Source organism: Phascolarctos cinereus, unplaced genomic scaffold (assembly GCF_003287225.1).
Source record: "Phascolarctos cinereus isolate Bilbo 61053 unplaced genomic scaffold, phaCin_HiC Scaffold_4;HRSCAF=312, whole genome shotgun sequence".
NCBI classification, from domain to species: Eukaryota; Metazoa; Chordata; class Mammalia; order Diprotodontia; family Phascolarctidae; genus Phascolarctos; species Phascolarctos cinereus.
Window position 1 is genome coordinate 470743584 of NW_027555847.1, and position 24845 is coordinate 470768428.

General features: G+C 37.6%; 1 protein-coding gene across 5 annotated transcripts in view; it reads left to right on the top strand.

Moving 5' to 3' along the window:
• Positions 1-24845, top strand: part of ASPH (aspartate beta-hydroxylase) — a 257979-nt gene that overhangs the window by 171000 nt on the left and 62134 nt on the right. For all 5 annotated transcript variants that reach the window (XM_078153392.1, XM_078153393.1, XM_078153394.1 and 2 more), the window contains 4 exons: positions 3545-3630; positions 8122-8208; positions 15194-15344; positions 21272-21408. In XM_078153392.1, coding sequence (XP_078009518.1) covers positions 3545-3630; positions 8122-8208; positions 15194-15344; positions 21272-21408 — 461 coding nt within the window. The remainder of the gene's footprint in view (positions 1-3544; positions 3631-8121; positions 8209-15193; positions 15345-21271; positions 21409-24845) is intronic.

Sequence of the window (24845 nt, forward strand, 5' to 3'; positions counted from 1 at the left end):
ATCCTGAAGATTTGGAGAATGAATTGACTTGACACTTCACCCGAGATACACAGATTTGCAGTTGTGGGATTTAATGTCTGTCATCTCAGCAATGAGTTGAATCTCCCATTTGATCATTTTGCTTATGCTGAAGTGTCTGTCAGCCTAAATGTCAACAGAGGGAACTGCAAGTCAAGCTTGGTGTATATCTGAGTGAAAGCTGTCAGGCATAAGATCCAAAGTTTCTGACAAAACACTTCCCATATTAAAAGTTGCAACTAATATAAGTTTGTTTATAGAGAAAAATAATCCTGTATTTTTGCTCCTTTAGGATCAAACTTTAAAGGCATTTAATGTCTCTCTGTCTGTCTCTCCCTAAAGCCTCCTTTCTTTCTTTCTCTCCTTCTCTCTCTTTCTCTCTCTCTCTGCCTCCCTCTCTTTGTACACACATTTATATCTCTGCAAACTAAATGACTTAAACTTTTTTAAAAATAAACTGACATCACAGTGTTTTTGTGAGGAAAGCATTTCCAAGCTGTGAGGTGCTATAAAAATGAGTTGTCATGATCAAATCACCATAATAAACTTCAGTATTTTGGGTATAGTGGAAAGAATATTGGTCAGAATACCTCAATTTGAATAACAGCTCCAACACAAACTAGTTCTGTTACACTAGGCAGGCCAGTACATTTCTTTGAGTCAATCTCTGTAAAATAGGAATATTTGTACTTGTACTACCTCCATCACAAGGTTGTTACGGGGAAAGGCAGGCAGGCAACAAACATTTCTTAAATGCTTACTATGTTCCAGGCACTGTGCTAAGACCCAGGAGATACAAATATAAGCAAAAAGGAAAGACAGGCCCTGCCCTTAGAGAGCTTACATCCTAAAAGGGAAGACATCTCCTAAAGAGGATGCTGAAAAACAGATGTGTGTTGGCAAAGTCCAGAGTCAGAAGCAGATCAGGGAGAGGAATTAAGGATGATTGGCCTGGACCATTCCCCAAAATGATGTCCCAAGGAGGAACTCACCAGTGGGAGAAGGGGAAAGACTTTTATCTCTAACCTTATAAACTTGACATGGAGGAAAGAGCATTGGACCTGGAGTCAGGAAGACCTGGGTTCAGATACCACTTCAGACACTAGCTGTGTGACACTGAGCAAGTCCCTTAATCTTTCCCAGCCTCTGCTCCCTCATTTTTAAAATGGGGATGATAATAGCACTTACTTCACAAAATTCAGTCAATAAACTTTTTATGAAGTATCTATTATGTATCAGGCATTGATTGTGCTAAGTGATGGGGACACAAAAAGAGGCAAAGGACAGTCCCTGCCATCAAGGAGCTTGCACTCTAATTGGGGAAACAATATGCAAAAAATATATACAAAGCAAACTATATACAGAATAAATAGGAATTAATTAACAGAGAGAAGGCTCTAGAAGTAAAAGGGGTTATAACGAACAAGAAGGCTTCCAACAGAAGGTGATATTTTAGTTTGGGATGTAAAAGAAGCCAAGGAATTCAGGAGGCAGAGATGTGGAAGGAAAGTGTTCCAGGAATGGAGAATAGGCAGAGGGAATACCTTGTTTGTAGAGTGGGCCAGGAGGCCAGGCTCTCTGGATCAAACAACATGTGTCAGTGAGTAAGGCATAACACTGAAAACGTAGGCTAGGGCTTTGAAAACCAAATGGAAGATTTTGTGTTTAATTCTGAAGGCAATAGAGATCCAGTGGAATTTATTGAGTAGGGAGGTGACATGGTTGGATCTATGCTTTAGGAAAATTACTTTAGTGGCTGGGGGAAGAATTATAGTGGGGAGAGACCTAAGACAGGCACACCCTCCCACCACTAGTGCAGTAGTCCAGGCTTGAGGTTATGAGGACCTGCCTTAGAATGGTGGCAATGTCAGAGGAGAGAGAAAGGAACTTATTTGGGAGATGTTGGAAAGGTATAGTTGCAGAAATGTTACAGAGGTGTTGATAGGCCTTGGCAACAGCTTGGAGATGGGGCAGTGAGAGATAGTGAGAAATGCAGGATGACTCCTAGGTTGTGAGCCTGAGAGACTGGGAGGATAGTATTGCCCTCTATAGTAACAGGAAAGGTAGGATTGGGGGAATATTTTGGGGAAAGATAATGATACCATGTGTGAAGAGGTAGGATGGTATAATGGATTGAATTCTGTACTTGGAGTCAGGAAAGGCCTGTCTTTGATTCCCACCTTGGTCACTTAACTAGCTGTGTGACCTTGGACAAATCAATCACTTCATCTCTCCTAGTCTCAGTTTCCTTTATCAATAAAATGAAGATAATAACTGTAGTACCTCAGAAGGCTGTTCAGAGGCTTAGCTGAAATCATGTAAAGTACTTTGCAAACTTATGTGTCATTTTATAGATATTTTTCATTAGCAGTATCTCTTTTCTCTGATCCATTAGTGAAGATCTTATTGATGATGTGAGAGGGCAGACTCTCTGTGTGTCAAATGTAAAACTAGGGAATTGGATTCGATGGTCTGGAAGGATCTTCTAGCACTAAATTTTATGATCCTAAAAATCAGTAGTTATTCTGAGCAGCTTCATCTGTTTCATGTTGTCCTTTAAGAAGTAACCCACTTTCATCATCTGACCCTCAGGACCTAACTAAGAAAATCATAGTGTGAGCTTAGAAACTTTACTTTCCCCTTTCTTAGCACAAACTAGGGTTGCTGAACATGATTGTTTGCCGTTGTGTACAATTTCTGAAACAAATATATCCATTTGGCTCCATTAGGACACATTTCAGCATCTGAATGAAGTTGTCCTAGTTAGTAAAATAACTGGCTATCAATTTGAGCTATTAGAAAGGAGAATAAATAGGCTACCTCTCTTCAGTCCAGGTCCTCAAGCAAAGGCTGGCTGGCCAACCCAACTGTTGGGTTATATTGTAAGGCGATTCTTATTCCAGGACCTCTTGGGCTAGATTTGGCTTCTGAGGCTCTGCTCAACTCTAAGGTTATGTAATTGTTTGTGATTGTTAAGTCAAACTCTGAAAGAATAACCCGTGATAGTTCTTGATAGTTCATGAGTTCTTCCTGACTCACTAGAGCTGTTATTCCTAATAATTTCCTGATTTACATGCAGAGTTCCCCAGTCTAGTGGAAAACACTTCCCTTTATTGGCTGGTGAGGACATTTTAGAAGGTGAACTAGGAGTGAGCTTGTTTTTTTAAGTGCAGTGTCTAAGTGTTGGGTTCTTAATATTCTGGGGGCCACTGACTCTTTTGACAGTCTGATGAAGCCTGTGGACCCTTTCTCAGAATAATATTTTTAAATGCATAAAATAAAATTCATGAGATTACAAAATAAACCAGTTATATTGGAATGCAGTGATCCAAATGGAACACACACACACACACACACACACACACACACACACACACACACACACACACAGACACACACACTCTCATGAAATATGTTGAGAATCAGTATCATAGGCCAACTCTTAAAATTTTGTCTGTGATTTCTCTCCTCAGTAACTACTACTGGCCTTTCAAATTAGAAACGTGTTTTTTTTATCTCCTTTCAGCTAAGAAAAAGAAACCTAAACTTTTAAATAAGTTTGACAAGACTATTAAATCTGAACTTGATGCTGCAGAGAAACTACGCAAAAAGGTAGGTTTGCATTCTTGTTTAGCTCAGAAATGTATTTTTTGTTTTTCTTGTTGTTGATGATGATGATGATGTTATATATGAATTTCTGTGGTATAGTAGAAGTAACCCTGGATTGAGGGTTGTGAGACCTGAGTAGGAGCCTCAATTTTTTTTATCCAACTAACTATAAGATTGCATAGACCTCTTATTTCCTCTCTAGGCATGAAATTGCTATGAGAAAAGATAGTGTAGTGGGAAAAATTCTGAACTTGGAGGCAGGAGAAATGGGTTCAAAACCTGTTTTTAATTATTGCTAATTAACTCTAATACCATAGGCAAATCAATTTATACCTGTAACTCTTTTTTCATCTGTAAAATAATGAAGAAAAGAAGCGTTTATTAAATGCTTACTGTATGCCAGGAACTATGCTAAGTGCTTTACAGATATCTTATTTTAGAGATACTTCCCTACCTGGGAGATAGGTATTATTATTATCTACATTTTACAGTTGGGAATCTGAGGCAGTGACTTTTCCTCTAGGAAGAATTAGTGCAGTTATACATCTTGTCTCAGAAAAACACTAATCTTAGATTATGGGCAGTTTAATTAAATTTTTTTAGCGATGTTAATAAAGATAGCATTTTCTATTCAGATTCAGATTCACAATTTCAAACATAGGCACAAGTGGTATTTATTCACATAAGCTATAATTTAGTTAATCAGTGAAATAAAGCTCATACCCAATTAAGGTTCAAATAAAGTACTGGGGAAAAATATGTTGCTGCTTGTTCCCAGGCTTCTGAAGTCAGATTATATTTCTATGATTTGGGATTTAGCTGTTCATTGATGGTTCATCAGGATATTTCAGTAAGGTGGCATTTTGTTAAAAAAAAAACTCATTTGGTCATGTTTATTATGTACAATGTTAATCCTGTTGTTTGAATATGGTTAGAGAAGGCATAGTTGAATTTGTCATAAGAGGTTTTTAAGAATATTATTTTTACGGTTAAGTGGAGCAGTGGATAGAGCACCAGCCCTGGAGTCAGGAGGACCTGAGTTCAAAGCCGGTCTCAGACCAAACACTTGACTTACTAGCTGTGTGACCCTGGGGAAGTTACTTAACCCCAATTGCCTTGCCAAAAAAAAAATATATTATTTTTAATAAATAGACTTTTGTCATTACATGGAATGGATTCCCACACATCTTATATAAGAAATGAAGTGGTGGTCCAAAAAAAGTTAACTTTCACAAAAGATATGGATATTTAAATAACTATTTAGTTGGGGTTTTTTTGTAAAAATAAGTGAAAATCTGAGAGGACAATAGGTCCTTCAGTTAGCTTCTCCCAAAGTCTACTTACTACTCTCATTTGCCCTATAATCCCAAACAGCCAAGTGACTGTATTCTACTTGCTTTAAATTATCCCAGTGTTACTGGTTAATTTTAAACTTGGAAGAATATGAAAGGGAAGAGAAAGGGGAAAGATTAATAGCTAAATGAAATATTTCAAGAAGTCTTAGAATTGAGTATTTTGTCTGGCCGCAGTGTTTTTACTTTACTTTTTTTTTTAAAGTAATAGCTACCATTATGTAATTATGGTGCCCCTTTACTAATATCATCAGTGACAGTAGTTTGGATTTAATGTAGGTAAAGAAAGTCTCCATTCCAAATCCCAGACAATCCTTCTTTTGGGACAGTAGATAAAGTGCCAAGCCTGAAGTCAGGAAGACTCATCTTCCTGAGTTCAAATATGGCCTGAGACACTTACTAGTTGTGTGACCCTGGGTAAGTCACTTAACCCTGTTTGCCTCAATTTCCTAATCTGTAAAATGATCTAGAGAAGGAAATAGCAAACCACTTCAGTATCTTTTCTATGAAAACCTTTATGTGGGGTCATGAAGAGTCAGACATGACTGAAAATGACTGAAAAACTGTAACAAAGACAAATTCTATGAATAAAAAGAGAGAAAGGATATAAGCATTTGTACAGAACCTACTACATGCCAGATACTGTACTAAGCACTTTCCAGGTATCACCTCATTTTAATCCTCACAATTACCTTGGGAGGTAGGTGCTATTATTATCCCCATTTTCCAGATGAGGAAACTGAGGCATAGGTTAAATGACTTACTCGGGGTCACACAGCTTGAGATATCTCAGTGTCTGAGATAGGATTTTAACTCACGTCTTCCTAACTCCAGATCCAGTGCTCTATCCACTGTGTCATCTAGCTAACATGACTTTGAATGTATTTATGACTTCAATCACATTAACTCCTAAAGTACTGGGAGGACTTGAGTTTGGAAAATCTGTATTTATATCCAGTTGACCTCAGTGTTATTTAACTGTTGCTGCCCATTGGTTATCTGTGGGGTGGCTTCTGAGGGCGTATTGTATTTGTAGGATGGTGGAGCATTGTAGTGTTGCCCACTATGAGTAAGCAATGAGTAGGTTCTCCACACTTTTAAAGGTGATTCTATGAAAATTCTTCTTATTTTTCAAAGATCTAAAACATTTTAACAGCAAACAGTATTTTCCCCTTTGGGCCCCAAAATATTTCCCATAGGAAAGTGTTTGAAACATTAAAGCAAATCACTGGGAGACTAGTTCACTAAATGAAAAAGATGGTTTTAAAGCAAGTTTTTAGGAATAAATCTCCCTCTTAAAAATGATACACTTGGAGTTAATTCTGTCTTTATTAATGTTCTTATGTCCAACTTTAAATTCTTAGATAAAACTCTTAGATATAATTATATTTATTTTTTTTAATTTTTATTTTTTGCTTTTAGGCAATTGGGGTTAAGTGACTTCCCCAGGGTCACACAGCTAGTTAAGTGTCAATTGTTTGGTCTGAGGTCGGATTTGAACTCAGGTCCTCTTGACTTCAGGGCTGGTGCTCTACCCACTGCGCCACCTAGCTGCCCCTGATATAATTATATTTAAAGTTCATAAAGCAGAAACCACATTTCCAGCAATATTAAAGGAATTTCTCACTTTCTAGTCTGTGAATACTTATAAAGTAGGATATAAATATTTTTCAACCAGAGATAGAACTGGTGATGGGTAAAAGCTAGAAAGAAAGAAATTTTCACTCTTTAAAAGAAAATTTCCCAATAATGGTAAGGCTGTGAATTCCACTGTCGCTAGTGGGCTTTTAGTGGAGGCAGATGACCACTTGTTGGGGATATTGAAGAAAGGATTCCTGTTCAAGCATGGATTGGACTCTGCTTCCAACTCTGATGTACTGGGACATGTGAATATTGTCTAAAGTACAGATTTTTTTTTTGCTTGTGTGTGTGTGTGTGTGTATGAGGCAATTGGGATTAAGTAACTTGCCTAGGGTCCACAGCTAGTAAGTATCAAGTGTCTGAGGCCGGATTTGAACTCAGGTCCTCCTGACTCCAAGGCCAGGGTTTTATCCACTGTGCCACCTAGCCGCCCCACCAGATTTTTTATTATATGCTTAATCAACCCAGCAAAATTCCTTGACATCAACAGGCAGACCAAGTGGTAAAGGAGAACATGAACGAAATCTATCAGTGATTATAAAATGTTATTTTCCGCATTTTAATATTTCGCTTTAGGTAACAGGAAACCTACATTATGGATTAGTGATATCCAGCATGGCTTATTTCCAGCCAGAATTTTGGTGTTCGTCAGATTTGACACTGGTTAGGACACAATAAGAGGAATGATGTCATTCATGTAAGCAGAGGATGTAGGGACACAAAGATGGGGCTAAAAAAGGCTTTCTTAGCCAAGGAAAATTCCCTTAAGTGTTCCAAAACGAAACCAGAACATGCTCATAGCATCACTTGGTTATGTGCCATACAGTATTATCATTACTTCCTGGTTTCTTCTAGACTATGAATTCTCTGTAGTTTAGTCACTAGTTTTCCATACATGGCCTCTGAGAAACATATTAAATAACAATAATAGACAACATGCAATAATGGGGCAGCTAGATGGTGCATTGGATAGAGTGCTAGGCCTGGAGTCAGGAAGACTCATCTTCCTGAGTTCAAATCTGGCTGCAGACACTTCCTAGGTATGTGACCCTGAACAAGTCACTTAACCCTGTTTGTCTCAGTTTCTTATCTGTAAAAAAAAAAAAAATGAACTGGAGAAGGAAATGGCAAATCATTCCAGTACCTTTGCCAAGAAAACCCCAAATAAGGTCATGAGGAGTCAGACATGACTGAAAAACGACTCAACAACAACAACAATTTTGAAAGCAACATGGACAGAGGGTTGGTCTTAGAGTCATAAAGACCTGGGTTCAAATCCTTCTTCCCACACTTAGTAGCCATTTTAACAGAACAATTCACTTAATTTCTTTGTAGCTTGAGGCATCTCTCTAATGAGTTGCCAATGTGCATCTATGAAGGGAATTTGGACCCTGGGATTTCCCTATATTGATGGAATCACAAGTATGCTCCTTCTTTCCAAAAAGGTGACATTTTACTGTATTGCATATGAAACTTAAAATAAATTCTTCTTCCCCATCAGGGAAAAATTGAGGATGCTATGAATGCCTTTGAAGAACTAGTGCACAAGTACCCACAGAGTCCACGAGCTCGATATGGGAAAGCTCAGGTAACAGTGGATTGTTCTGTCAGTAGGCCTCACTTGCTGACTTCCATATTTTTCATGTGTTCATATTCTCTAAATTCTGCCTTTCTTCTTTATTCCCATTTCTTTAAATAAGTCATCTCTAATTTGTGTCTAGTTTGTATAAACATAAATAGGAAATGCTGGGTTTGCATATGGCTTGTTATTATAACTGTGTTGCATATTGCTATATTTACTGAAATTTTCCCTTCTCACACATTCTTCAATCACCAAGAAATTTTTTTTTCTCAGATACTTTTCTACCACCTGCTTTGAATCAGTAATTTTCAGCAAAGAAAATCCATGGGGCTTTGTCTCTCTCTCTCTCTCTCTCTCTCTCTCTCTCTCTCTCTCTCTCTCTCTCTCTCTCTCTCTCTCTCTCTCTCTCTCTCTCTCTCTCTCCCTCCCTCCCTCCCTCCCTCCCTCCTCTGTCTCTCTCTCTCTTTCTGTCTTTCCTTATTATTTGTTGCATTATAGGTCTCTGGAGAAGGGAGAAATCCATTTAGTAACAAAGATAATACAAAACCCAAATATAAATAAAGAAATTTAAAATGTATCTTAACATTAAAAACAAGAACATCAGTCAACTAGAAGCAGGAGAGTATTTCCCATTTTTTATGTAAAATACAGTATTTTCATCTTCAAGGTGGGAGGTTCTGTATTCATTATTCCATTCTAGCCTGGGTATGTTTCTGTCTACTTCCTTTTCTGTTTCTATGTCCTCCATCTTTTCTGGCCTGTTGTGCTAAGTTTATTTACTGGTGAAACTGTTGGGTGGGTACTGTGGGGAAGTATTAAGACAGTGAACTTGGCTTTGGCACCTATCCAGTCTTTTCCTCTCAAGAACCCTAGCCTTGAATATGAAACTTGAAAGCAAATAAAATCCCCCAAATAAATATCGCTGTACTTTTTCTTGCTGACAGGTATTCTGGCTCTGGCATAATTAATAACACCTTTATGCATGGAACTTTAAAACTTACTTGCTCTGAGATGAATATGGCAGAGAGCCAGGACCCAGAAGTTAATGTAATTTCTCTCATCCAGTTTTAGAAAGAAAAAATATTAGGGGAGAATTATGACTTCATATGGTGCTCCTCAACCCTGATAGCCTTGGTTTATGATGATAACAGATTCACTGTTTCTGTAGCAGTGGAGAACAAATTTGAAGTCATCATCTACACATAATATCCATAAATTATTTAAGTTTGTTTGTTGTTGAGCAGCGTAAACCATGGACAAGAGAAAACAAATAGGGTTACCAAAGTAACAAATTAAATTTGGCCTCAGACATTTATTATATTTATTATATGACCCTGGGCAAGTCATTTCACCCTGTTTGCCTCAGTTTCCTCCTCTGTAAAATGAGCTGGAGAAGGAAATGGCAAACCACTCCAGTATCTTTGCCAAGAAAACCCCAAATAAGATCATGAAGAGTTGGATATAACTGAACTGACCCAATAGCAACAACATTGAACAATTGAACACTTGAGCAAATGGGGTCCAGAAATCACCCATTGTTTCTGCTCCTTTGTGTTATAAAATCCTAATGTTGTGATCCATATTTTTGGGAGGTGGAATTAAGAGTGGTTTGAACCTGTGATGTCATCAGTGTGGAAGCTCCCTCCACTGACCTATTTGGGATAACTTATTTGTAACAGTCTCAGAGAGTTGCTTGAAGGTGCTGAAGCAGTTAAATATTTTCCCCACGGCAACACAGCCATTTTTCAGAGTCTAAACCTAGCTTTCTATCAACCATGCCTCATTATCTCTGTGATGCAACTAAAATGTGACATAAAGCAGAAATGTTAACATATTCAAAATTGCATTTTAGTAGTGAGAAATTTAAAAAAAAACCCAAACTTTAAATTATTATTGTTGTTCAGTCGTGTCTTACTTACTCTTTGTGACTCCATTTGGGGTTTTCCTGGCAAAGGTAGTGGAGTGGTTTACCATTTCCTTCTCCAGCTCATTTTTTTTTTCAGATGAGGAAACTGAAGTAAGTAGAGTTAAGTTACTTACCCAGGGTCACACAGCTGGTAGATGTCTGAGGCCAGATTTGAATTCAGGAAGATGAGTCTATCTGACTCTGGGCCCAGCACTCTTGAGAAGAGAATCACATAAAGGAAAATCATCTATTAGTTGAGTTTTTCAGGAAAGAAATTTTCAGAATGGAATTAATATTCTGACCTCTTTATCATGGGCTCTTCTGTGATATTGTGTGTCATTTTTCAGGTACAAAATGATTTCCTAGTTATAGTATGTTTTGTTTCAGTGGGTTATAATATATGTTGGGATATCTTAGTACATTTTTTTTCCTTTCTCTTAATTATATAAAAGTCTCAGAAAAGGACCTGACAAAGGGCAACATGTGATCTCAAAGAGTACTGATACCTTTTTACTCTTTAGATGAATCTGAAAATTACCACAGCTTAATCCCTCGAACACTAGAGTCACAAATAAGAATTATATGAATGTGAATTATGTAATTAACTCATTTTATGGTCTAGTAGAAATAATTTTTGAGGTAGATAATGACATATCACACAGGGAGTTTGAATGAATGACCTAATTATAGACAATATCAGTTTTCATGTAAATGGTTAGTTTTAGATTATACCATCTATTCTGTTCAACTACTCTTATCAGTAGGCTTTAGACTGATAACATCAATCTAGCATTATTAAGCTTATTTTTCAAAGTGATTGTCTTATCAGTTTCATGCAGTAGATTTTGGAGAATTAAGAACTATTCATAAAGCTAGTCTGTTTTTCAAGGGCTTGAAAGTATATGAACATGATAGTTTATAAAATGATGGAAGTTGAAAGAAATAGGTATAATTCAAATTTTAAGGATTTAATCATTTTTTTATATTCAGACTGAACTAATTAAATGATAACTTATCTCAAGAAAGGCTAACTATATAACAGGTTTCTTTACACCAACATTGCTGTAGATAAAATGACAGAGCTGAGCAGGCGTTTTCAGAATCGATATTACTGAAATGTCTTTATTTTGAGTAGGTCCTCATGGTACCAGGGTTTTGTTCTCACTTTGTAGGGGTAGAAACTTTATCGTTTCTCCAAAGTTTTCAGGGATCTCTTCTCAGTCTTCATTGTTCCTGACCTCTTTGTAGTCTTTCATGGTGTGAATCACCTTCTCCTGTCTCAGACTTTTGTGACACAGATCCCTCTTGGTTCTGCATTTGTAAAATGCTTCGTACAGTGCCTGCACATAGTAGGTACTGTGTAATTACGTATTCTCTCCCCACTAACCCCTGCCTTTCTCCTATCTGTCTGACCCTCTTTTTCTCTGTCTCCTTTGTTACATGTACATCCATGTCAGATCTGCTGACTGCGGGGTACCCCTCAAAGCTCAGTCCTGAGACCTTTTATCTTTTCCTTATGATAGTCTCACACTTGCAGTATCTCATTGTTTCTACCTTCAAAACATCTTTCTACTTCTCTCACATTAATTCAGACACTTATTTCTTGCCTCATCTATTGCAATAGCTTCATATTTTGTTTTCCTGCCTCAAATTTCTCCTCATTATAACTCATTTTCTACTAACCTGCAAAAATAATTTTCCTAAATCGTAGCTCTGACCATGTCACTCTCCTCGCCCAGTAACTTCTGTTGGCTCCCTGTTACTTCCAAGATCAAATATAATGTCCTCTATTTGGCATTTAGGAGAGCTAGGTTGTGCAGTGAATATAGTGCCAGGCCTGGAATTCATCTTCCTGAGTTCAAATCTGACCTCCAATATGTACTAGCTGTGTGACCTTGGGCAAGTCATTTAACTCTCTTTGCCTCAGTTGTCTCATCTGCAAAATGAGCTAGAGAAGGAAATGGCAAACCATTCCAGTATCTTTGCCAAGAAAACCCCAAATGAGGTCATGAAGAGTCAGACATGACTGAAAAACAACTGAACTGCATATGGCATTTAAATTTCTTCACAATCAAATCCCTTCCTACCTTTCCAGTATTCTTACATGTTACTCTCCTTCACAGCTACACTGGCCTACTTGCTGAGCCTCAAACATGACCCTCCACTTCTGTCTCCATGGTTTTAGACATGTGTAGAATGTTCTTCCCTCTACCTCTTAACTTACCTGACTTCCTTCAAGACTCATCACAAACACATCCTTCTACAGGATGAATTTCTTGATCCTCCAGCTCCTAGACTGTTTTTCTCTAAAGTTACTTTCCATCTACTCTGTATGTATGTTGTTCATGCCTTTCATGTACATATTGCCTTGCCCATTAGAGTGTAAGCTCCTTGGGGGCAGGGACTGGCCTTTCCTTGTACCCCTTGTGCTTAGCGTAGTAACTGGCACATAAGCTTGTTGAAGATTGACTGATAGCTCACCCACAGCTGATCAGGTTCTGGGAACTGATTAAAGCTGACCAAATTAAAAAAAAAACTGCTTCATAAACCATGTGCTAATTTGTGAATTTATAATGAGAACTATACTTGATGGAATAAAGAGTGATGGTCATTTGCACAGGCCATTTCCTCCTACTGGCTTTATGTCTTGTTATCCAGGTAAGTGTATTCACCTAACTGACCAAATTATATACTAGACAGTTTTTTGGTGGAATGTAATTAGAACAGAAGGGTTCAAGTATTCTTGGGGTGATTTCCATTCAGCCATGATAATTAGATGTATTATCCTCCCCTTTAGGATTATTTCTTCTTAAAAACTCAGAGTAACTCTTTCCCCTGGACTTTGCTGAACACCAACTTGACACATTTTTACTTTCCAGCTTTCCATTTTTATATTCCTTATTAGTGACCCCCAACTTCTGTCAGAGCTCTTGCTCTCTGACCCACAATTTCCAAGACAAAAATTTATTTTTACATTAGTTACATTTCAGATGAATTTGTTAATTTTTACTCTTTTAGGAAGGCCTCCAAAAATCTCTGCTGAGATATAGGAGACACCCTTATATTCTTATCAGCAGGAAGGGGAAGGAGAAAAGGAAAGGAATCATCATTAATATAGCATCTACCATGTGCCAGGAACTTCTGCTAAGCACTTTACAAATATTATCTGATTGGATCCTCATAACAGCCCTACAAGGTTGGTGCTGATATGTCCCCATTTTACAGTTGAGGAAACTGAGGCAAACAGATTAAGTGACTTGCTCATGGTCATATAGTTAATAAGTTTCTGATGCCAGATTTGAACTCATGGCTTCCTGATTCCAGGCCTACTGCATCATCTGGCTGTCTCTAAGCAAGTCAGTTAGATTATCTCTTAGGAAGGATTTTTCCAGAGAAGATTTATTTACACACATAACTATCTCCTGGATGTATGCTAATGTTGGCTGGTTTCTATTTTAAAGTATCATTTTCTGAACTTGTCCCCAAATTTTGGGGTCACAACTTATAAATTAACTATAAAAACAAATATTGGCAAAGTAGCGTGGAGGCAGCAAAAAATAGACTAGACACAGGCAGGTGTGATAGTGGACAAGGTACTGGACTTAGATCTGAGTTCAAATCTTGCTTCACATACTTACTAGATAATAATAGCTAACATTTTATAGCAATTACTATGTGCCAGGTGCAGTGCTAAGCATCTTATAATTGTTATCTTAATTGATCCTTACAACAACTCTGGGAGGTAGGTGGTATTAACTTCATTTTATAGATGACGAAATTGAAGCTGACAGAAGTTAAGTGACTTGCCCAGGGTCACTCAGCTAGAATGTTTATGAGGCTGGTTTTGAACTCAGATCTTCCTGACTGCAGACTCAACACTCTACTGTGCTACCTAGCTGCCCCCTCAGGCAAATCACTTAACCTCTCTCAGCCTCAGTTCCCTCATATATAAAATAGAGATAATAGGAATGCCTATTGGATCAAATGATGCAAAGTATCCTATTGGATCAAACATATAAAGTGCTTGGTAAGATTTAAAATGCTATATAAATTGTTATTGTTATTAATTATTTTTATACAGTCTTGAAATTAGAAAGATGCAGGCTGTGAGACCGTGGTGTCAGTGTACCAGCCATCTCTCTAAGATTTTAAGTTACATAGGAGTTTTGATTCTGCATCAGTATATTTCACACCAGCAAGTTCCCCATCTCAGTGAAATCATAAGACCGGACCAAAGTAGGGAAAAAAAGTTTTTGCTGAAAAGCAGCTTATTTCTTGTGATATATTACTTTGTAGCCTCTAATTAGTATAGTTTTTCTTCAAAGAGATAAAACATATCCTTAAAAATATAGTTTGCTAGATCAATATAAAGTCAATCTAAGAGACAATATGCAAATTGAAAGTAAAAAGAAACTAAGAATTAGATTCCTACACACACACACACACACACACACACACACACACACAATACCTTTGCAAACCCTAGCCCATTAGTGCAAATTGTAGTATGTATTATCCCTAGTTTTATGAAGATTTCATTTCACTTCATATCTCTTTACCCTAAAAAATACTGGACGCTTGTATTTGTATCTTTCTTCTGTTTTTTTTTTCCTTCCCTTTCTAGTCTGTAATATGTTAAAAGTTTCTTTTAAAACATGACCCAAGGCGGGTGGTGCAGTGGATAGAGCTCCAGCCTTGGAGTCAGGAGGACCTGAGTTCAAATGTGGCCTCAGACACTTGATACTTATTAGCCATGTGACCCTGGGCAAGTCACTTAATCCCAATTGCCTCACAAAAAAAAAATAAAAACATGACCCAACGGGCAGCTAGGTGGTGTAGTAGATAGAGCACTAGCCCTGAAGTCAGGACTACCTGAGTTCAAATCAGGCCTCAGACACTTGACACTAGCTGTGTGACCCTGGGCAAGTCACTTAACCCCACTTGCCTAGCCAAAAAAAAAAAAAATTCAACCCTAAAACATGACCCAAAGTTAATGAGAATGGATAATAATCTTTCTTGTGAAGACTCTGCGATAATCACAGAGCTGATCCTGCAATGCTAACACACTTTTCGGGTTTCATTTAGTGTGAAGATGATTTGGCTGAGAAGAGGAGGAGCAATGAAGTGCTGAAGAGAGCCATTGAAACTTACCAGGAGGTAGCTGACCTGCCAAATGTCCCTGCCGACCTGGTCAAACTCAGCCTGAAGCGGCAGTCAGACAGACAGCAATTTTTAGGTAAACACTAAATAAGTTTGAAAAATGGAAATCAGGTCAGCATGAAATGCCTGGCTTTGGAAGCATCTGAAGGTCAAATAGAGATGAAGTCTTCAGTTTTATAACTGCGTCTGGGTAGATTAGCCAGCTAATTGGATGAAGGTCACCTATAAAACTGGAGTGTCAATCCTAGCCCTTATATGAAGAGTTCAAATAGTAAGTGGAAAGGTGATCAATAGATATTAAAAATTAGAAAATTATAAACCTATAGCATCTTTACAAAAAAAAAAAGAAGACAGTAACCCTACTATATGCAAACAATTAAAACAATCATGAAGTCAGTTTTTCATTGTGTTGAAGATACTATTACCAGTCTCTCTGACCTATCTAGACTCATACTCTGACAGTTGCAGGTAAGGGGAAGCAGAAAGTATACTCAAGCTTAATTTAAGCTAGGCCTTTGATTTAATTTTATGTGACATGTTTATACATAAACTAGGAAAATTAGTTGTAAGCCATATAGTAGTTAGATAGCTGCTTTTTTGGTTGAAGGATGATATACCTGGGAAAGTTATAATAATGTATCATTGTGATATGTCGTCAGTCATATGGTTCTTTAAGGTTTGCAAAATGCTTTGCTTACTTTAACTTATTTGAATTTTTCAACAACTCTAGGAAATAAGTACTACAGATACTGTTGTCCCCATTTTACAAATGAAGAAACTGAATCCCCTGAAGTTTCAGTAATGGGCCTAAATTTGCTTGGCTTGTAGTAGTAGTAGTAGTGATGATAATAATAATAATGCTAATAATAACAATGGGCATTTGTATAGCACTTTAAAGTTTACAAAGCAGTTTACAAATATCATTTTATCCTCATCAACTCTAGGAGGTAGGTGCTATTATTATCCTCATAGTACAGGTGAGGAAACTGAGGCAACAGTGATTACATGAATTGACCAAAGGTCTGAGACTGGATTTGAGCTCAGGTCTTCCTGATATAATCCCCCAAGTTCTATCCATGTGTCATCTACATAAGAAACTCCAAAATATTGAGAAAGTAAAGAGTTCTTGGATATTTTTGTTGTCATATAAGTTCAGGTATTCCCCCAAGGTTTTATCTTTGGCACTCTTCTCTTCTTATCCTCTTCTCTCTTGATGTCCTCTCCTAGAGTGGCAGTTATTACCTCTCTGCAGATGATTTCCATATCTGTATATCTAGCCCCAATGTCTTCTGAGTTTCATTTTCTCATTTCCAGTGTACTTTTAGACAGTTCTGTGCAAACTTCATCATTCCCCTAAGAACTTGTGGTCCCCTCAACTTCCTCCTGCTGATGCTCCATCATCTTGTCCTGCACCTGGATTCAAAACCATAGCCCATAGCCAAAACCCAAGCTCCATAGCCAAAGAGTTGCCAGGTCCCATCTATTGTTCTTCTGTCTCTCACAGATATAAGATCTCTTAGCTTATCTCTCCTAGTCATCCACTCACACTGCCACCTTCTCACCTAAATTATTGTATTACCCTCCTAATTGGTCGTCCTTTAATAAGCCTCCCCTTTCAGTTCAATACAACAGACACTTAGGTCCAAATCCCTAAATTAGGCACTGACATGGATGGGAGGGATATAAAAAGATAAATGTGACACAGGCCCTTTTCATATGGAGTTCTCTGGTCCATCCTTTGCTTAATTGCCAAAATATTTGTCCTAATGTACTCATCTGACCACAGCACACTTTTTGCCTATAGGATAAAATACAGTACAAATGCTTTCATTAGAATTTAAGGCCCCTGAGAGTCTGAGTCAGAACTACTTTTTGAACCTTATTTCACTTTGCCATCATGCATTCTATCTTCTATCCATATTGGACAACTGACTGCTCATTCTGTATTCTCCTGCCTCAAAGCATTCTCATAGATTATATCCAATGCCTGCAATGTTCACACACATCTCTGCTTTTTGAAATCCTCTTCTTCTGCTAAAACGTAGACAAGATGTCATCTCCTCATGGAGTCTTCCCTAATTATCACAGCTAAAGGGAAAGGATTGTTCTTTCCTTAAATATTCTCAGAGAATTTTTCTGGATCTTTCCTTTGCACTTTTCACTTTCTACCTTGAATCATACTTATTTATAGTTATGTTGTACCTCTCTACCTTCATCCCTCCAACCCAGTTAACCTGTAAGTTGCTTAAGGACAGGGGTACCTTGTTTTGTGCCCCTATACCTAGCACTATGCCCAATGTGAAGTAAGCAACTAAAGGTTGACTTGACTTGCTTTAGAAAATATCCATTATTGTACTCAACATTTCTGTATGTTATACTTTATCTTTAAAATAAAAATCATAGCAAACTAGACCCTTGGGCTGACAGATGCTTTTGCCATCTCTTCATGCTGGACGAACAAAATGTTAAGTGAGTGTTTGGTTTTGGGTGCCTTCACAGGGATATTTCTATTTTGCCAACATTAAGATATTTAAATATAAGAAGCTAATTACTAAGATAGAATTCACTATGTCTTCTAAAGGAAAAGGGAAAAACTATGGCCAGAGGATTAGATAGGGGGAAGAAGCTGTACAAATGAGAGGCCTAGGAAGTCATATCTGTCATTCTCACATTATGTGTGTGTGTGTGTGTATCATGTGTATATGTGTATGTTTGTGTGTGTATGTATATACATATACATATATATTAGGGTAGGATAACACTTAAGTGACCCATAAGATTTTAAATTCATCTTGTGTTTCTTGACTGTCCTTGGTACCTAAATATATCAGTGTTTTAAAACTCTTACTCTTTTGTGTGTGTGTGTGTGTGTGTGTGTGTGGCAATTGAGGTTAAGTGACTTGCCCAAGGACATGCAGCCAGTGAGTGTTATGTGTCTGAGGCTGGATTTGAACTCAGGTCCTCTTGACTCAAAGGCTGGAGCTCTATGCACTCTGCCACCTAGCTGCCCCAAAACTCTTACTCTTGAGAAAGACTTCTTGCACTGTGCCAATTTTTGTTCAGCTTTTGGTTCTTTCCTAAAACTTCATATTTTCCAAATCTTTCTTTGGGTGTGTCCAGTAATAGAGTTCCTGAATGTCCTTTTCCCATTTCTATATCTTAATTCTATTCTAGCCATAACTACCAACTCCATTTCTGATTCTTGGCCACATCATGTATTATTACTCCAAAGTCTTTCTTTTCTGTACTTAGAACATGACTGGTTCTTTCACATTTGTATTTTTTTTTTGCAAACTAACCAGGCTTATTGACCTATATTCCCTTTTATTGACCTCCATTCTATTTGCTTCTGACCATTTTTCCCCTTTAGCAATACATCATATATCCGTAAAAGAAGCAATCTATAAAAGAAGCAATTTAACAAAACAATTATTTTGTTAATAGAAAGCCTGCTTTGGAGTAACTAACACCCAGGTTCAAAACTGTCTACCAAATATCAATTGTGTGACTCTGGGAAAATCACTCAAACCTCTCAGTAGGGAGTTGCCATAGGCAACTCTATAAGACTATATAATTGTAAAACATTCCTATCAGTGTTGGTAAAGTGAATTTCTTCATTGAAAGTTGTCTATATTGATGATATAATCCCAGTCTATATAAATAAATAAATACACACACACACACACACACACACATACCTATATACACATATACATATATGTGTGTACAGATATGTATACATATATGTATATATATATATAATATACGTATATACACAATGCATACACATATCTCAGTATATATATGTGCATGAATGTATATATTTGCATATAATTAGTGAAGGTATATTTCCAAAGGTTTTTTTTTCTTCATCATGGAATATGACATTAATTAGGATCATAGAGTTAGAGAATCCCAGGGTTGAAAGGGACTTTTTTAGAACTCACTTTTAGCCTATATTACTCTATATAGGCCTTCCTAGGCCTCCCATCTATGTAGCTTCTTCCCCTGACCTAATCCTCCTGTCATATATTTCCCCATCTCTTTCAAAAGACATATTGTATTCTATCTGAGAGCTTAACTTCTTTTATTTAAATCTCTTAATGTTTCCAGAATAGAAATATCCTCAGAAATGCCCCCAAATGTACCCTGTATTAGATGTTTTCCAAATCCTGCACCATCTTGATGACTCTCCTCGGGTTGCATTCTGGTTTATCGATTTCATTCTTCATATATATACACAAAGCAAACTGCAGCCATCCAGGTGTGGTCTGACCAGAGCACAGTGGGATTATTGCCGCCCTTGTTATACTTTATCTTAATGTGGCTGAGGGCTGCATTAGCTTTTTTGGCAGCCACACCGTGTCCTTGGCTCATGTAAAGTCTACAGTCTATTAGCTTTTACTCAGACCTTTTTTATATTCTTGTACTGTTTTTTTCAATATAGAAACACCATTGCTACATTTTCACCTCATTACTTATCTTCCTAAGTGCCATGATGAATAACTGTGCTTGGAAAAAGATTCCTTGCATCCTAGCCACTTCTTAAAAGTCTACAAAGTACATAATCATAAGTAACTCCTCAAACCTCATAGAAAATAATTACTTTTGACATTAGCGAATCAAGGACACTTCTAAAATGCGTTGCCGTGAATGTTGACCTAGAAGATGTAGTACATGCTCTTGCCCACCAGAGGGTAATAGAATACTGGAAAATGTGGTGTACTGCCTAAGTGGGTGACTTCTTATCATCATGAAACTGGGGACACACCTGAAACTTCAGTTGAATGTAGACTTGTAGTAATGCTTTCTCAGACTCTGTAGTGACTTGTTCGTGGAGTAGGTAGACTGGACTTTTTCACTCCTTGAATATCTAATAAAAGGGGAAAATGTGCCATAAAAATGTTGGCATATTTTTGGCAACTTAAAGGAAAATGGCACAAAATAAACCCTGAAATATGAGTGGAAAAAAGTATCAGAGGTGGGCTTAAGAACTTCTATAACTGGTATTCTGTTTTTCCATGTCTCTAGAATAAGCATTGCCATTGCAACTACTTAAACTTAGCAATGTGGACTTCCTAATAGGGAGCTACACATTTTAGAGTGGTAATAGTGGTGGTGGTGGTGGTCATTGATAAACTGAAGAATTACATTAGGAAGACCTGAGTTTAATTCCATTCTCAGACATTTATTTAATGTGTGATGCTGGGCAAGTCACTTAACCACTGTCTGCCTCAGATTCCTCACTTGTAAAGTTGAGATAAGAATAACACCTACCTTTTAGAGCTATGAAGATAAAATGAGATATTTGTAAGGTGCTTTGCAAACTTCAAAGCACTATATAAATTCAAGCTGTTATTGTTGTTATTATCAATTTGACATATGACATTAGTTGAAGGAACTGAGCATGTTTAGGATGGGGAAAAGAAAACTCGGGCAACACAGAGCAATGGATCTGGAGTCAGGAAGACCTGAGTTCAAATCTAGTTGTGTGATCCTAAGCAAATCACTTAATTTCTGTCTGCCAATAAAATGGGGATCATAATAGTACCTATCTCCCTGGGTTGTTGTGAGGATCAAAAGAGACATTTGTAAAATGCTTAGGACAATGCCTGGTATGTAATAGGTACTTAATAAATCTTTCCTTCTTTACTTTTCCTCCATCTTCTCTCTGTCTCCCTCCCTTCTTCCTTCCTTTCTTCCTTCTTTCCCTCTTACCTTCCACTGGTGTAAGCTGCAAAGAGGCCGCTTTAGCCTTGATCTCCTTCTGAGATCTTGAAATGGAAGTTATTTGAGCACTTTTGGTGTATGTTATAAAAGGGATTCCTTCACAAATGGATGGGATTAGATGGCCACTGAAATCCCTTACAGTTCCAGTTCTGTGATTCTGTGGTATTTAGTCAAACATTTTATCCACCTTCAGGTTTTATTGAATGATCTCTTACGATTTATAAAAACTGAATATACCAAGGTGTACTTCTCTTCTGTTTTCATTCAAATCAGGTCACATGAGAGGCTCCCTGGTCACGCTTCAGAAATTGGTTAACTTGTTTCCCAATGATACTTCTTTCAAGAATGACCTTGGAGTGGGTTATCTCTTGATTGGTGACAATGACAATGCTAAGAAGGTTTATGAAGAGGTAAACAAATATTTTATATCTCAACAACAAAAAAATGACTTTGCATGAATATTAAGCCCATCAGTAAACAAGCATTTATTAAGCTCAATGTGCCAAGCACTGTGCTGCATGTTAGGAATACATATTTAAGCAAAAAGAAAGGCAGTTCCTGCCCTCTGGGAGCTTATAGACATAAAAGGAAGCTGGGAAAAAAAGGGGGAGGAGAGTTGGGGAGGATGGTAGACAATATCGGCCAGTGCAGCCTCCTTAAATGGATGCTCTGGGGAGCCATCCAATCAAAGAGGGGAACAGAAGAGGAAGAGGGTACTTCTGAGGTCTGAATTCCAGGGCTGGAGTGATCTTTCAGGAAGAAAGATTTCTGCCTGGGGGGAGGGAGAGGAGGGAGAGAGGTGCTCAGTACAGCCTGTTGAAGAAATGAAGTTCTTAGATTAATTCGGGATTGTGTTATAATGCTTCTAATACTAAATATAAAGAATAAGCTCTGTTCTTTATACTAAATTATGCTAATTGCCCATTTCCTCTTCTTTTATCCTACTTTACCCCCCTAAATTCTCCTTTCTGTTGATTTCCTGATTTTAGTTGCAGACTCTCAATTGCTATCCCATACGTTATGTCACAATATTGACTCTGTGGTGTTAAAATGTTAGAACATTTATTTACTGTTGCATAAGATGCATTTATTTTTTAAAAGTAAAAATGCAAACATCAAAGTGCCCATATCTTGATTAGAGGGATTCAATGGACTTTAAAAAGACAGCACAGCAGATGGAAGGGAAATATTCACACATGGTCTATGCACACACTTCAGTACCATTAGCTGTGCCACCAGTGTATCACATAGGCTTGAAAGGACTATAATTTATTCGTCCTTCCCAAGAAAAAAAGTATAATATTTAATATTCTCTCAATAATAATAATTAGTCAGTCATTTTTCAGTTGTGTCTGACTCTTCATGACCCCTTTGAGATTTTCTTGGCAAAGATACTGGAGTGGTTTGCCATTTCTTTCTCCAGTTCATTTTATAGATGAGGAAACTGAGGCAAACAGGGTTAAGTAATTTGTCCAGGGTCACACAGCAAGTAGTTGTCTGAGGCCAGATTTGATGAGTCTTCTTTTTTTTAAATACTATTTTTTTTTCAATTACACATAAAGACAGTTTTTAATATTCATTTTAAAAAATTTTGGCTTCCAAATTTTTCTTCCCTCTTCTTTCCCCTATACCGCGCCTAAAATGATAAGCAATTTTATATAGGTCATATATGTGCAGTCATGTAAATGTATTTACATGTTAGTCATGTTGTGAAAGAAGAAGCAATAAAAGAAAAAAATGAAGAAGATGAAAGTAAAAATAGTATACTTCAGTCTGCCTTCACAATCCATCAGTTCTTTCTCTGAATGTATATAGTATTTTCCATCATGAGTCTTTTGTAATTGTCTTGGATCATTGTATTGCTAAGAAGAGCTAAGTCATTCGTAATTGATCGTTGCACAGTGTTACTGTTTACAATGTTCTCCTGGTTCTGCTCACTTCATTTTGCATCAGTTCATGTAAGTCTTTCCAGGTTTTTCTGATATCTGCCTGCTTAACATTTCTTATAACACAATAGTATTCCATTACTTTCATATGCCACAACTTGTTCACCCATTGATGGACCTTCCCTCAATTTTCAATTTTTGCTACCCAAAAAGAGCTACTGTAAACATTTTTGTACATGTAAGTCATTTCCCCTTCTTTAAGATCTCTTTTGGATACAGACTTAATTGTGGTATTGCTGGATCAAAGGATGTAAACAGTTTTATAGCCCTTTGGACATAGTTCCAAATTGCTCTCCAGAATGGTTGGATCAGTTCACAACTCCACCAACAATACATTAATGACCCAATTTTCTCACATCCTCTCCAACATGTATCATTTTCCTTTCCTGTCATTTTAGATAGTCTGATAGGTGTGAGGTGGTACCTTAGAGTGGTTTTAACTTATATTTCTCTAATCAATAGTGACTTAGATCATTTTTTGATATGACTTACAGATAATTTTGATTTATTTATTTGAAAACTGCCTGTTCATATCCTTTGACCATTTAGAAGATGAGTCTTCTTGACTCCAGGCCCTGTACTCTATCCACTGCACCTTCTAGCTGCCATAATAATAATAATAATAATAGCAAGCATTTGTTAGCCTTTTAAAGTTTGCATAGCACTTTATAAATATTATCACATTTGCTCTCCATAATGACCTTGAGAGGTATCTGCTATTATTATATCCATTTTACAGAGGATAAGACTGAAACAGGCAGAGGTTAAGTAACTTGCCCAGGGTAATAGCTAGTAAGTCTCTGAGGCCAGATTTGAACACAGATCTTCTTAATTCTAGGTCTAGCACTCTATCTACTGAAGCACCTAGCTGTTGTCTTAAACTCCATCATGCTAGGAATGTGGAAGCAAACTGTTCATGTATTAATAGGGCATTGACTGCCCATGTCAGGAAAGTTGCCAAAGAGTCTTTGGCATATTATATAGGAAATTCATATAAATGAGTTCTGCAATCCCTTTCAACTCTGTGTCAGTGCTTTCATAATTCCTTCAGGCTATGAAGGTATTATTTAGGGCATAAAAAACATTTACTAAATAGATTTTAAAGACCTGAAAAAAAAGTTAATGCCACTCAGCTATCAGATATTAATCTCTCTGAGTCTCAGCTTCCTCATATGTAAAATGAGGGAGTCAGACTAGAGGGCATTTAAGATTCTCCTAGCGCTATATGTGTGGTTGCATGGGTTCTTCTTACTTGTCAGGACTGCATATTGCTGATGTGTGGTACAGTGGACAGGGAGCTAGTCTTGGAATTGGGAAAACATAACTTCAAGTCTGACCTGTGGAACATACTGTCTGTGTGTCTGTGGGCAAGATCAAGTGACATCATAACTGTGAAGTACTTAGAACAGTGCTTGGCCCATAGTAGGTGCTATATAGACCAGCTAGGTGGCACAGTGGATAGAGCACCTGGTCCAGAATCAAGAAGACCTAAATTCACTTCTTTTTGTGGGTTGGTGGGGAGCGAGGCGGCAGCACCATGCTTAATCATATTGTAGCAAAGTCCCGATTCTGGGACTCCATTTCCCAGCTGAAAAAGATGAAGTCTTCTAGAGAAATTGTATGCTGTGGACAGGTCTTTGAAAAGTCCCGTCTTAGAGTAAAAAACTTTGGCATATGGCCACACTACGATTCCAGGAGTGGAACCCACAACATGTACAGGGCGTACAGGGACCTGACCACTGCTGGTATTGTCGCTCAGTGCTACCGAGATATGGGAGCCCATCATCGTGCGTGGGCCCGCTCCATTCAGATCATGAAAGTGGTTGAAATTCCTGCCAGGGAGGGCAGTCAAGTGGTTTCACATCTCCAAAATCAAGTTCCCTCTGCCCCACAGAGTTCTG